At 38.5% G+C, this 16,172-nt stretch overlaps 1 protein-coding gene across 8 annotated transcripts in view; it reads right to left on the bottom strand.

Moving 5' to 3' along the window:
* The window catches only part of NBEA (neurobeachin), a 349,991-nt gene that overhangs the window by 73,934 nt on the left and 259,885 nt on the right, over positions 1-16,172 (bottom strand). For all 8 annotated transcript variants that reach the window (XM_083437001.1, XM_083437003.1, XM_083437002.1 and 5 more), the window contains 2 exons: positions 14,799-14,914; positions 8,266-8,378 (listed from right to left, as the gene is read on the bottom strand). In XM_083437001.1, the coding sequence (XP_083293127.1) occupies positions 8,266-8,378; positions 14,799-14,914 (229 nt within the window). The remainder of the gene's footprint in view (positions 1-8,265; positions 8,379-14,798; positions 14,915-16,172) is intronic.

Below are 16,172 nucleotides of genomic sequence, written 5' to 3'. Positions count from 1 at the left end.
TGTTGGTTAAAAACACGGATGAGCAGTGGAAATATTTTTTAGAAAGTATGTCTGGTTTAAAAATAGGCAAAAAAGTTAAGTATTTTGGAATTTGACTGACAGTAAGAAATCTTAACTTTTTTTGAAAATAATTATATTAAAAGAGTTGGTGATATGGGGGAGAATGAAACTCTCCCTGTTAGGTAGAATCTCGGCCATTAAAATGAATTTACTACCTAGAATGCTGTTTTTATTCCAATCAATTCCAATTGTAAACACTTTAAGCTGCTTCAAAGAATGGAAAAATATATTTCTAAATTTATCTGGCAGGGAGGAAAGCCAAGAAATAAATGTAAAATTATGATAGATACAAAAGAAAAAGGAGCTTTGCTCTGCCAGAATTGCAAATGTATTGTGAGACAGCCTGTTTGTGTTGGTTAAAAGAATGGATTGTATTGGACAATGTAGAAATCTTAGAGGTTCATGACTTAAAATTTGGTTGGCATGCATGTCTCTGGTATGGGAAGGCTAAAATCTATAAGAGTTGTATGAACCACATTATTAGGAAGAATTTGAATAGAGTTTGGGAGAAATATAAAAAATCTGCTGGAAATAAAAACACCTTTATGGCTATCTCCCATTGAAGCAATTACAATTAAGAGAGATAATATGGACAGACAACGGGTGACTTACAGGGAATTGCTGAATTTTATGGAGGGGGGCAAACTGAATTTTTTTTTGCCTAAAATGTATTATTTCCTACTAGAATGGGAAACAAAGGACGAGCTTGTTAAGTAATCTTATGGGGTCATTCAAATGTATTCAAATAAGCGTAGGATCTCCCAATATAGTTGCTCACGTTTCCCCTTAGTGACAGGCACAGTAGAGAATACAAAAAGAGGCTTATCCCTGAGCAATGTCTAAACAGGACCACAGTATGATTTATTTTTTCTATAGAAGCAATTCTTATTCCTCTTCTTCATTAAGGAGAGGTTCAATTTTTATTATTATTATCTAGAACTGTGATTTGCTATTACTTATTGTGATAACCATATAATGGTGAGACCGTTCAGATGTTCTCCATGTGTAGAAGCTATGCATGGATAACGGGACAGTGTGACTGTCTTGCTAGCCCCACCTGGCACTGGCCCTGCCCTTTGGACATCCGTGAATAGGCATCCTAAGAATCAGGAAACTGCATATGCTCGGCCAATTAAAAATGGCTGCTAACACTGGAGAAGTTGATGCTTCCCCTCCCCACAATGTTCCCAGAAGAATGTAACACCATGACATAATATGCTTCTGCAGTGGCACTATGGGTCTGCCTGCCTCCAGAGAGCCCAGGAAGTGCCAAATCTGTTTTAAAATATGCTTTATAAGCTGAGGGAACAAGAAGGGGAGAGGGGAACCTCTGCCGCTGGCTTTGTAAGTCTCCTCCACAAGGTTTAAAGACACTGTCCACTGAAAATGTAGTGTTTCTTTCTGCCCCCTAAAAATGTGCCTGGAAATATTCATTCAGGACTTGATTATTCACCGTAGGCAAAGTGTTTCTAAAACATAATGCTATTAGACTAAGAGAGTGTTACTTCTTACAAATTATAGGTTCCAGGCATTGTGGAGTCATTTTGTAATTTATGTACCATACTGCAATTAACAATGATTGCTGAAACTAGAGCTGTCAGCTGCTTCCCCCACCCCGAAAAATCTTCCTACTGATATGACACCAGAAGATTGCTGTTATTTACTTCCTGACATGCCATTTGTCCAGACTCTTTAGTCTTCTGCAGATAAATACAGAAAACACTGCATAGACGTACTTGTTTACTATTTCGCTGGCCAATTTATTGTAGGATCAGTTGATCCCACTGCATAGTTCCTCAAAGTCAGCATTCTGCTACCAATAGGAGCAAGTGGATGCCTAAAGGCACTCATTGGGAAGGCAAGGAGACTGTCTTCATAGAATCTTATAGAGTTGGAAGGAACCCAAGAGTCCTCTAGTCCAATCCCCTGCAACATTCTCAAGTCAAGTCAAGTTTTATTGCGGCAAAAGCGAGTAACAATATCACTCAGAGACTTTACGATGTCAAATTACAACAAGAAGACGCCCTACTCCCGGAGACGTATAGATGTTTAAAAGCTTGGCCTAATTTCGCAGCTGCCCCTTACTTAACTAACATCACTAACGAAGCTTATAGATGGGCTTTTTCTAGAGCCCGCTTTGAGACAATGCCCTCAGCAGTGCTGCACGGCAAATTCACGAGGGTACCAATGCATGCGCGTCTCTGCCCCTGTATGTCTAATAAGGTAGAATCTGTCACACACATCCTTCTATTTTGCAAATTTTATAGTGAAGAACGAGTTCAATTTATTTTGCCGCTTTTATCAAAATTTATACCCCTACAACATTATTTGGAATCCTCCCCCGAAATTCTACGAAAATACCTTCTGGAAGATTCCTCAAGCTCAATATCATATGAGGTGGCCAAATTTTGCACTTTAGTAATCAGGAAGCGTAAATCTCCTCTGTTGAATGGCACAATGCGAAGTTCCCTTGTGTAATCTTTTTTTTTCTTTTTCTGATGCCTGCAACATTCTGATGTTGAATGTTCCCAGCATCTTGTATTTAGAGAAATACTGCTTCTGTACACCTGTAATTTCCTTTCGTAGAGGTCAGCTAGCATCTCTGTTTGGGGACTGCCACTTGCTTGATTACTTTCAGAATGGAATCTCATGCAAACTGGGTAGAAGGAGATTTCCTCACTTTAGAATCAGCAACTTAACATTTTCACATCTAGCTCATATCTTTTGTCACTGAAATACTGTCCAAAGCAATCACCATTACATAGATAGATAGATAGATAGATAGATAGATAGATAGATGATAGATAGATACAGTGGTACCTCGGGTTACATACGCTTCAGGTTACATATGCTTCAGGTTACATACGCTTCAGGTTACAGACTCCGCTAACCCAGAAATAGTACCTCGAGTTAAGAACTTTGCTTCAGGATGAGAACAGAAATCGTGCTCCGGCGGCGCGGCAGCAGGAGAAGGCCCCATTAGCTAAAGTGGTGCTTCAGGTTAAGAACAGTTTCAGGTTAAGAACGGACCTCCAGAATGAATTAAGTATATAACCCGAGGTACCACTGTGTGTGTGTGTGTGTGTGTGTGTGTATGGAGCTTAGACAGAATTTCTGCTTAGTTCCCAATTAAGAACAAAAGCTCATTTAAAATAAAAGGCTTCAGCATCGCTGCAGCCAGTCTGTTGCCTGATCAAAAACATTTGCTTATATTAAGAACTGCTTGCTTGGAAAAACTCACACTTCCATGCATTCAGCTGTGTTATTACATTTATAAACCTTAAGGCGGTATCACTTCCTTCTCTTTAAAGCAGCACAGTAATTTAAGAAAGTGGTTATGCTTATCTTCTGCCAGTCAAGCGCTTTGTGCATTAACAAAATATAATTTTTCCCTTCGGCAGATGGGTGTGTGTGATGTACTTCACATATGTCAATATTAGTAGTCCTCCCCAGTAGGTGATGGAGCTACTTTATTTAGCAGGGTGCATGACTGGAAGTAAAAAGGGGGGGGGGGAACCCATTTACACTTTAATGAGTAGTGACAATGCAGCATGTCAAAGTCATGTACTCATTGCACTTTAGGAATCAGCATTATACAATTTTGCACAGGAAAACCACATTAAAGTACCACTCTTAAAGGAAATCTAGCATACCATAAAGGTTGCAAAAATACTCCTTGTATGAATGCCTAGTGGCATTTTGTACAGGAAGGTCCAATCAAGGTGAAAAGAAGCAGATCACCTGATGGTTTGTTAGTGCAGAGATAATATATGTATCTATGACAGTCTCTTTCATTAGCTTTTCAACTTGTCAAACAATAAATGCAACCTTTGACCTCGTGTATGTCTTGAATAAAGCTTGAGAAGTCTGAAATATCTCACTGGTAGAACACCTTGATCGATATTTTGGCTAACTTTTTAAACTTTCAATTAAATTACATAATTAAATATGAAGGAAGGAACTATGACAAATGCTGCATTGTAAAGAAAATACAGTGCAGTAACTGTTCGCTAAAACACTGTTGGTTAAAGTGGGCAATTGGATATATTGAACAAAAAACAGAAGCCACATTTTATAGCTGTCAGTTTTGGGCTTTTCTTTACAGCAACAGTGAAATGCCTTGTATATTGTCCTGATTTCTAGGTCCTCAATGTTCCAAAGCACTGTTCCCGGGGCTGTTTTGACTAATTATAGAAATAATTACCTACTTTGAAAGTACATTTATAGGTCACTTCCTAGGAAAAAAAGAGGGAAGGAAATTCCTTATTTTAGGGCAAAAGTGCACAAATAAAGAATATGTGTGCGCATGTCTGTGTATTCTAAACCTTTTCTTTTAAGCATTTCTAAACCACTTAATAGATAAAAATCCTAGCATCGTACAGAAATACAATAAATAAAACCCAGGAAAACAGTGTTATAAAAACAGATAAAAAGAGGAATTCAGTAATAACAAGTCCAATCTTAAATTGACAAGGCAGATGACTGGATATTTGTTGGATTTTAACGAATTACTCCTTCAAACTAAACTTCAAAAATTGCCAAGAACTGTGAAAGCATTTAGCAGTCGCCTTATTCACTGCTGTGCTTTTTAGCCCAAACAGAGAGGTGAAATTGACAGCTAGTAGTCAAAATGCACATTCCTCTTTATACAAAACTAGAATTCCTTGCACTTAAGAGTACATAAGTAAACATCTCTGTTCAGTTCAGTGGAGCTTTACTCCCAGATATATAGGATTGCAGCCTGTTTTGAAGTGTCTGTTTTAAAATATGATTGAAATTAAGCTGCAGTCATTTAACAAATAATTACCAATTAATTCAGTACTAGCAATAGTCTATTGAAGTGTATCAGTCCAGATCCTAAGAACTGGATCCCAAGGGTACTTTAAACTTCAAATTTTTGTTTCTTGAATTGCAGTCCTTCATGCTACATTTTCAGCAACTGGGACGTTCCAAGGTGGGGGGGGGGGGGCACGGTCTGCCCCGGAGGCCATTCCAAAGGAGGGGTGACAAAATGCCAACCCCCAATTGGAAGCACCTCCCGGGGTGCGTGCCACGACCCCTGTGGACGGCGCACCACGCCCCCTGGGATGCGCGCCATGCCCCCTCAGACGCACGCCAATTGCTCCACCTCTGTCACCAACAGGGATCCCCTCCCCCCGCGCCCAAGGCTCCTGGCCCTGTAGGAGTAGAAGGGATTTCCATTCCAATTTTGGTGGGGGACTGAAGCCTTTTCCCTTCTTGCAGTGAGCATCTGGCTCCCTAAACACTGCTACGCATACATCTATTTTGGATCCAACTAGACTTTGAGATTGGGTGTGGTGTGGTAAGTAAAATTCCAATGGTGCACCCAGCCACAAGAAATTTTCTGGAAGATGACCAATAATATGATAGTAACTTCTGCATTCATATAGTATTGTTTAATTCCCAAAGTACAACACATAGCATCGCATCGTAAACTAGGCCAAAATCATTATACCCATATAGGGATTGAGGACTAAAGCAAATGAGTACATGGCTAAAATGAGGTTTGAATTGGGGATTTTCTGGTGCACAACTCATATTTGTAGCCATACACTTTCACCAGCTCCATTTTAAATGCAACGTAAGAGTTGCAATGCATTTAGGCATGCTTTAAGCCTATTGAAATTCATGAGCATAAATGGACTTTGATTATGTTTGCAGTATTTTAAGAATGGTTATCACTAGAACAGAAACATTCATGGTTCTATATAGCAATGACAACTACATCTCTTGGCACTTTTACATGTGCTTCTCCTTGCATGTGCTCTGTGCCATGTAATGGCATTTACACATCTCTGATAGGTGCATATTTGCGACAGTTTCTTCCAGCCAGCAGTTTGCTAGATATTGGACAGGACTTTAGCAGCAGCAGCACAAATCACTCTGGGTACATTTAAAATTGGCTGAAGCTGATGTCATCAGTACTAGTATCATGACATAGTATCACACTAAAGATATTTTAATAGAATCAGCATGTTCTATTGCAGTGAGAGGAGTTTATCTTGAAAGAGATATATGTATGTATGTAAATTAAGGTTACCAGATGTCCCCGTTTCCTGGGGACAGTCCCCAGATTTACAAATCAGTGCCCTGACAAAATCCATCCCCATCAAGTGACGTTGAAAAGTGTCCCCGGATTCATTGAAAAAAATCCGATAATCTTAATGTAAATGTATATGGGTGTGGGGTTTTTTTGTTTGTGTGATACACGCAAACACACATACTCTCTCTCTCTCTCTCTCTCTCTCTCTCTCTCTCTGCCATAAGCTAACAAGATGGGAAATTAAATTCTAACCTAAAATCACAGTGCAAATGAAACAATACAAATACTATTCATTGTATTATCCTTATATACAATATAAAGATATCATATATCGTATATAAGGACAATACAATGAATAGTACAATCCTATTGTACTACTGTAATTTATTTCAGTGATAATTATTCCCTAGTTAAATGTACATAGGAGAGAAGCCTAAACAGAGCAACAACACACCAACATCAACAAAATCAAAAGCTGCAGAGGAAGGGAAATAAATAGTTTCTGAAACTTTTTAAAAACAAAAATTGAGCAGGCATATTGTATCTTGCTGGTGAGAGAATACCGAAGCACAGAGTGATCCTCAAAAAGCCCTGTTTGTAGTCTCAATCCCATAGCAGATAGTGATGGCACCTGATTTTTAACGCCATAATGAAATTAAGTCTCAGATGGGGAAAATATATTAAACTTCATTCAAAAATTATTAAAACAATAGGAAACTTTATCTGCCTTCTATATGATAGACTATTTGGTACAGTAGATGTGCTGCAGATGTAGCAACCATAACTTCATTTACAACATATCTTAGGTTATTTTTTCATAAAGGATATTAATTTAAGCAAATCAATGCTTTACATGTACAAGAAGCAAGAAGCAACTACCAAAATGCAGAACTGTTTGGGATCTTTCAGTGAACTCAGGTTCTTACAAACAGCAATAACTATTTAGGAAATACAGGGAGTTAAATGTTCTGGTGGACCACATTCCTCCAAAGGAACAGCACATTACACTAAGTATTCTTGGACACCTGCACACATGCCAATTCAGTGAGTCAAAGCTGACTCATACATTACCAAACTTTCTATTTCCTCTTACACCTATCCACTTTTACTTGGTTTCCATCCAATTTTCAGGTTTGGCAAGTCTCATTAGCTTATGAAAACTTATGAAACCATAATCAGAAATACAGTTAGGGAACCAAATTAATTTATCTGTTTTTATAAGAAGGATTTTATTTCCCTCTATCCCTAACAGGTTATGAATTAATTTCTATTTGTTTTTGTGTGGTCTAGGAAAGCACATGAAAAGTGTGCTTCTCTACACAGTTGGGTCTAATGAAAAAATTCCTTATGGATCCTTTATAACTTTTTCACATTGAACTTAATGCAACTGTGATAGTTCACTTGATAGAAATCTCAGGGTCATAGGTTGAAGCCTTACATTGGGAGAAAGATTCCCATGTTGGAGGGATTGGCCTAGATGACTTCATGATCCCATCCAACTCTTCAAGTCTATGATTCTTTGAATATTCACACTAAGGTATTACTGCTATGAGCAATTTTGCTTAATGGTAGTGTGTCGTGTGTTGATGACACTGTTGTCGTCATTTAAAAGGTACAAAAAGAATATGCATTCTCAAAATCTACTGTTTGGTTTCCCTCAACCCAATGTTTTAAAACAATTGATTAAGCTCAAGTGCAGGCCATTAAAACTTGCTAAAAATCTTGCTCTACAGACAAATCCACCACTTAACACCAATATCCTTGCCTTGTCTTTGGGAATCTTACATAGGCCTCCCCAAGCAATTACAAACAGGTGTACTGGGTTTTGGGGCACCATCGTCTTTAAAAACATACATGCTGCTTGAAATGATGTGTTGCTTTCATTGTGGACCTAAATAATAGAGATCCTGCCACAGATCCTTTTATGTTGCCATCCATTTGTCTTGGGAGACCCTGGAGGAGTGTGCCTTGGGGAGCGAAGTCGAACCGTTGGAGAATTACAGTGTGTGCTGTGGCTGTGGAGACTGATACAGGAGAGGTACGCCCCCTTACATAGTAACAAGTAATGTTACTTTTCCTCCAAGAAGGGTGCTTTTTCCTTTCATAAAAATAATTCCGACAAACAAATAGTTGAAACATACCTTTGAAAGATCTCTGAAGTTTCCTGGCAAGGTTAGATCCAACTCCTCCGATTCATAATTTGTTAATACCCATGGAAATACAGGGTATTGGTTTAGATCATTATATGTACGTCCTGAAAATGGTGGAGGGAAACGTGGAAGATATGGAATGGTTATTAAACAGGACAACTGGACAACTGATAAAAAACAGAATACACCAATCAAAGATTTTTCTTCACATCCGTGCAATATCACATTCTGAATTTCACCTATTTTGAGAAAAATAGCTACACAAAACAATGGGTCACTGTGTCTGGCTGCTAACCAGAAGGTTGGTGGTCCAAGCCCACCCAGGGACAGCTGTGGGCAGGATTCCTGCATTGCAGGGGGTTGGACTAGATGACCCTCAGAATCCCTTCCAACTCTACAATTCCATGATTCTATGAAATTTATAGCATAAACAGACTACCATTTACATGTATTTTATTTGCACCCAAGTTCTTCTCATGTAGAATAAACATGCATTGGGGGATGTAGCATCACAGTACACATGTATAAACCTTCTCTCCTCAATCAGGAATCCTGATCCTAGGGTACCTGGTTGTGCAAAGAAAGAACCTACACACAAACAAATTACAGTCATATCTCAGGTTACAGCCACTTCAGGTTGTGTTTTTTCGGGTTGCGGACCACCAAAACCTGGAAGTACCGGAACAGGTTGGGTGTCGGCGGCCGCGCATGCGCGGACATGCTAAATCGCACTTTGCGCATGTGCAGAAGCGCCGAATCGCAACCTGCGCATGGGTTGCGAATGCTGCGGGTTGCGAACGTGCATTCCGCATGGATCACGTTCGCAACCCATGCGTCCACTGTATATACATGTAAGCTCTGTGTAAAAGACCCATTGGACACGCAGAGATCAGGATGAGGCCACTCCTTCCTCCCTCAACATCCATTCACTCTACCCTGTTTGGTCACTTGCAAAGGACTTGAATGCAAATCTCAGATACAACACCCTAAGAGTTGTGAGCATCTCCAAGCTTAAGGCAGCTCACAGCCCCTGTTTTGCAGCCTGTCATGTATATTAGACACAGGCACACCCTTTTGTCAATCCTAGGGAGGCTTAAAATCAGACCTTTTCTATGCAAGGTAAGCTTAACGAATTGCAGGTTATACAACCTTGCATCTTTTAGCAACACCTCACACATTTAGGCAATGCAACCGTTTTAGCACTCTTGATATGATGTAGTTCAAATGTGCCGGCTGGATCAACCTTCAATAAACTCTGCCATCAGAAGAAAGAGTTGGAGAGCCCATGTTCAGGACCAGCACACAGACAACGGAATCTGCACAGCTTACTCTGTGTGTGCATCTGCTGGGGGAAAGGAACTTGCTTCCCTTACTCTGTGAGACATCAGGCATTGCAGTTGCCTGCTGCACAGCACTAAGCCAACAAGGAGAGGCTTAAAAAGGAATTTGGTTTTTCCCATGCAGTCCTTAGTTGTTTGTACATAAGACTTTTCATAGATTTATTCCTTATCCAAATAATGAATTGCAGAAATGCAAGCCTCTATTGGTGTACGTTTTACCTTTACTGAAGGAGCAGATTTTCCTTCAACTAGGCTTATAGAGATTAATGTTAAAGGCTGAATATTAAATATTGCAAGCCTATGACACTAATCTACTTGAACAATAAAAACTGAGGCACAGAAAATGAGATCTCAGAAATACTGGAATATGTTTCTTCATTAAAAATAACTTTTTAATTAAACCATCCAATTTAATGTTTTTATATGGCACTTCAGTCTTGAAGGTAAAGTGATGTAGAGACAGCTGACAAAGAAATTATAACTGCAATTCCTTGGTGAAAATGTTAATGACAGCAAAATATTGTTTAATTAGATGATTGCAGCATCTGGATTAACACTCTTTAAAAGCGATGTTCCTGTGCTTGTCTACTTCTTCACACTTTACAGACATTTTGTCATCTCTAGGTCATTAGGAAAGAATTTTTAATGGTTTTTCTAGATGCAAGCAGTTCAAGTTACATCTAATTAGATGACAATAATAAGCCCAACACATGCAGTAGCTAAATATATACATAATTAACCAGTGAGGGCTTGTACATCACAGAGTAAAAAAGTGGAAAATGCTAAATGGAGAGGGAAGAAGTAGGGCTGAATTCGTTACCTGAATATGTCAATTTTCTACTAACATGTTAAAAATACTTTCCATCCGAAAGAAAGAGAATATTGCTCACCCTTTTTAGTGTATGATTTTCAGCTAACTATATGTGTGAATATTCATTTTTACTAATTAGAGCTTTAACGTTTTATATGTTTTAGTTAAGAAATACTTTCCACTTCTTATAGAATATCATTTACAACCAAGTCTGCATGCTCTTCTTCCTCATTCATTGTTTTCTGTTGTGACATATGAGGTATACTAGTTTTTATTTTATCTATATCTATATCTATATCTGATGATTAACCTACTACCTAAAAACAGATGCAAGTATTGCAGTGAGACATAATTCTGGCTGCTAGACAGAACCACCTGACTCTTCCATCTTTTCCAGTGGAAGCATCTTTTATTAATATTATAGTAATTAAAGTGAGAGTGTACTGCTTGCAGTTCTGTTCTTTTTAATTGCTTATTACATATAGCATCTTTCATTTTCTAGTGAGAAAAGTGGTGCTGAATCAGTAAAAGTAGTGATTTCTCCTCCTCCTCTCTATAAATCAGGGGATTCCTGAGAATTGTGCAGACTCAGAATTTTATAAATAATTCTGACTCTGCTCAATTCTCAAGAATTCCCAGTCAGGAAGTCCTACGTCTACAAAATGAAGACAAAAGCCAGGGGCAGGCAGAGTATAAAACTTAGACTGACTGATAAGTAGCAGAGTGCCATGTTTACCTTTGGAAAAAGAAAAAGAAACCACACAGCGCTGTAAACATGATGAAATATGTCCAGTGACAAGAGGGGCAGAGAAGAGGTGAAGACCTTGGGAGCAGAACGAAGTAGAGAGAAAGCAACTGGGTATGCTTGTCAAAAGAAGAGCTCTCAGACTCCGAACAACCATTTTGACTGCAAACTACAGATACAGTTATGGAAGCGATGAGATGTTCGCCTTACTTTTAGCAACTTCCTTGCTGGTTTGTTGTTATTATTTTATTAGTGAATAGATTTTGCAGTTCTTCGATTGATTTAGAGCATTATTTTAAAATGGATGAGATTAGTATATGAGGAACGTCTGCAAATCCATTAAGATTAACTGGAGTGCAATCCTATTCTTATTTATGTAGAAGCAAGCCCACAATGGGGCTTACTCCCAGTTACATATGTATAGGATTGCAGCCTCTAAACCCAGTGGCACTTACTTCTGAGTAGACATATACAGGATTACACTGTAAATCTCCTAAAGCTCTAATCTGTAAATGTATTATTATATTCCTATTCTGCTTTGTGAACAGATTAAGAAAGATTCATGTAGTGAATCTCATTTATGCATCAATAACTTCTGTTGAGCTCACTGAATACAGATTTAGATCTGGTCCCTAACCATTATTACCATCCATGACAGCTATGTTACTTACTCCTTTATCATCAAAACTTTATTTGATGAGGAGTGTAACTGCATCAAGCAAGGTGCTTATCTCCCTCAAACAAATGGATAGGCAAAAGGAAGGAAGGAAGGACTAGCAAGCAGTAAATGTAACACATTTTTGTTTTTAAAGGTATCCACAGAAAATCCAGAATCCATGTCAAGCTAGTTAGCTTAATGTGCATGGGTAAACTGTTGGAAAGCATGAATGAAGGAAAATATCAATCATATGGAAAAACAAGCCTTGCATAAGATGAAACAACATGGTTTCTGCATATACAAGTCCCGTCTCTTTGAGAATGTTAAGCATGTGGATAGGAGTGTATATTAGAGATGGATGGTTTAGCCTATTTCATGTGTTTATTCAAAAATTTGTTCAGTCCAATTTCTGCATTAATGCACTCATTTCCAAATGTATTTGATCCTAAAATACATACTTTTACATTGATGTGTCTTCATTGGTGTCTTCATTCAAAAACTGAATCATTAAATTTAGAGGTGTAAAATCTGAAGAATTACATTCTGATCTGTATGTAATTCTGAGGTGCAAATTAGATTAGTTCACTTAAATATACAAACCAAGCAAAATTATCCCCCATCCCTAATGTTTACTTGGATTTTCAAAAAGCTTTCAACAAAGTCCCTTTCCAAGGCACTTAAGTAAACGTAGCTGTCATGGGATAAAAGGGCAGGTCTTCTTAGACATCAGTAATTGGTTAAAGAACAGTGTGGGGATGTAGGAAGAAGTGTGGTCCCCAAGGACCAGTGTTTTTAACTTGTTTGTAAGTGGTGTAGAGGAGGCGGTGTCAACCTTTTTGGACCCATGGGCCCATTTGCAAACCAGATAAACTATTGTGGCCACCACAACCTATTATATTGCCTACAATATAATGCATCTTTCAAGCTTATTTTCAGCAGGGGGAGGGGACTGTTGGGCACCAGGAAACAACCCCTGTCCTAGAGCTAGGATGAGCAAGAGGGCAATTCAGTGTAAGTGTAAATTGATGCACAATGGTGCAAAAAATCCTAATTTCACATATACACTGATTTTGTTTGCCAGATCTCAGAAAGGATATTACAGAACTGAAAATGGCAACCAATTCTGATGAGAGGAATGAAGCAACTCCTTTATGCAAAAACTGCTAGGGCTTTTTAGTTGGGGGGGGGGCAGACAAGAAAGGAGTTAAAATTATGCATGATGTGCAGAAAGCGAATAGAGAGACCATTGATAGGGTCATCCAATGGGCGATTCTGGACAGAAAAAGGAAGTACTTCTTCACACAGAACTTAATAAATGTATTAAATTTGCTATGGCAATGGCCATCAACTTAGATGGTTTACAGGGGTACTGGACAAATTCATGGAGGATAAAGTCTTCAATGGCTACTAGCAACAATAGCCATATACTGCCTCCAGGGTTTCAGTCACTATGCCTCTGAATGCCAGTTGCTGGGAAGCAACTATGGGAGAGGGCTATTGTCTTAAGCTCTTCAGCTTATGCGCTTCCAACAGAAACATGGTTGGTCACTCTTGGAACAGAATGCTGGATGAGATGGGCCTCTGGTCTACTCCAACAGGGCTCTTACGCCTTTATGACTAAGGCAACGCAGTGGGTTCAATGAAAGATGACCCAAGATGTCTCTGTTCGTTTATTTAGGCAAGGAAAAACTCGAAAATGAAATGGTTGCTAAGTGAGTTCTTACATCTCAAAGCAGGTGGAAAGGAGACAAAAAAAAATATAGAAAAATCTTGATAAAGGGAAATCTACAATAAAACTAGGCTACCAAATGAGATTGCTATCAGGATTCTTGAGCTAATTTATGTGAATTTTTTTGAGCACTCTAAGTGCTATATAAATGCTAGATATTATCATTAAAGTATTTATAGCATACTAGCTTAAGAAAGTTAATGTCATTGCATAATGATCCACTATTATGTAGGTTATTCTAACATCTAAAATTCATTAAATGGGATTTATGGCTCTACATAGTACTGAATTATTACTGTAATAAATCCCATGCTACAGACTAACAAATTAATCATTCTGAGTCATTTTCAAAGTGAAATGTATCTGGTCTGCATGGTTTTGCCTGGCCCAGGCCTAAGCATAACTTACTAACCATATATTTATAGAATATGATACAAAATAAATACCAACATGTTTGCACATTTTTCATATGTGTGTGTGTGTGTGTGTGTGTGTGTGTGTATTCCTTCGGCCCCTACCTAAGGCTCAATGGACATTCAGCTGAATTTCATTCCACCTGAGAAAATTTACCTGTGGTAAGATTTGTATTATTTTTGGATGCTGTGGTGTTGATATATTAATGGTACAACAACCATGCTGTTGTATATTAACAGTAAATCCTTGTATATCATTTTATATTTCAAGCCAGCATGCATTAATTAGTTTCAAGTACTAGTGAGACCCACCTCTCATTAAGTCATGTGGAAAGGTTTTGAATCGTGGGCCTAATTTTAAAGATCAGTTCTCATGCATTCCAGTTCAAGGTGCTAAAAAAGGGAAGATGCCGCAATTTAATCATAACACCACCTAGGTGACATCTGTACTAGGCAGGATACTACTGTTATTTTGCTGTCTAGTTGCTGTTGCTAAGAATGACGAAGTAGCGAAATTACATTTTCCCATTATTATTTCCAGACACACACTGGCAATGGTTTGTTGACTCTAATAAAGCTTCAGACAAAGCTGTCAGCAGAGGAAATGGCAGAAGGAGAGCAAAGAACAACCACCACCACAATAAATAAATTTGAAGTCTGGGTGATAGGTTGTGCATTTTTCGATAAAATTTAATGTGAGTTTTTCAGAATCTATCATACAGCCACAGCTAAATTCCAGATAGATAAGTGTATTCTATCACATCACGGTGCTCAAGAAGTTGACAAACATAAACATATTATGAAGGATTAAAGAGACAAAAGACTTACCTGCTATAGTATTGAGAAACATCAAATACTCAAAGTTTGAAATCTCCCTCCGTTGCCAACGCTGAGTCATATTGGAAGATTTATACAGTTGACGGGGAGTGGCCAGAGAAATTCGTCTAGGAATAAAATTTAAGGAACACATTCTAATAGTTGTTTCTATATTGCAAACCTATTAGCATTTTATAATTCAGAATTATGTATTCTTTTTCACACCGTTGTTGAAAAAGACTTAGTTGTTATAGAATACATGTTAACAGGAACACTAGATGTAAACACTGGTTTCACAATCCAATCCAATATAATTATAGTAGTACTTTCATGAATCTTTTAAAATTTAATTGAACTTGTATGAGAGTAGCTGTGCAGAACTGCAATCAGACAATGGACTGGATGAGAGCCAACAAACTGAAGCTCAATCCAGGTAAGGCTGAGGCACTGCTAGTCGGTGGTTTCCTACATTGAATGGATAGTTTACCTGCTTTTGATGGGGTTATACTCCATTTGAAGGGGTGGGTATGTGGTTCTGGATCCATTGCTGTCACTTGGGGCTCAGGTGGCCTCAGTGGTATAGAATGCCTTCCATCAGCTGCACCCCAATCTGGACAAGGATAGCCTGTGCCGTCTGTGCTCTGGTAATTCTAGGCTAGATTATTGCAACATGCTATATGTTGGGTTGCCTGTCAAGATGGTTCAGAAACTTGAGTTGTTGCAGAATTTGGCAGCCAGGTAGCTCACGGGGGGCAAGATGGTTTGAGCATATTTCACCGATCCTGACCCAACTGTATTGGCTGCCAATTAGTTACTGCACCCAAGTCAAAGTGCTGGTTTTGACCTTTAAAGCATTAAATGGCTCAGGATCTAAATACTTAAAAAACCACCTTTCTCCATATGAACCTACTTGGATCATCGTCAGAGGCCCTTCTTTGTGTGCCTCCTTTAAGAGAGGTCTGGATTGTGACAACACGAGAATGGGTCTTTTCTGTGATAACTTCCTACTTGTGGAATGCTCTCTGCAGCGAAGCTTACCTGGCACATTCATATATTTAGGGCCAGGAGAAAACATTTCTCTTTTACCAGGCCTTTGGCTGTATGGCCTTTAAATGTTTTTTTTTTTTGGGGGGGGGAGCTTACTGGTTTTTATTGTTCTTGTTTTTATTGTGTATTTTGTGTTCTCATTTTCTATTTTTATGTTGTGATCTTCGGATGAAGGGTGGTATACAAATTTAAATAAATAATAGTAGTAGTTCCTGCTTAAAATCTCACTTGTACCGTGAATTCACTCAGTGGTCTTAAGCAAGCCCCTCTCTTTCAGCTTTATTGGTCTCATCTGCTGGATGGGGATCATATTAACTCACCTTATAGACTTATTACAAG

The sequence above is a fragment of the Podarcis tiliguerta genome (assembly GCF_965153285.1).
Source record: "Podarcis tiliguerta genome assembly, chromosome: 4".
NCBI lineage: Eukaryota > Metazoa > Chordata > Lepidosauria > Squamata > Lacertidae > Podarcis > Podarcis tiliguerta.
The sequence above is the reverse complement of the archived record's forward strand: the minus strand, read 5'-3'. Positions and strand labels throughout refer to the sequence as shown.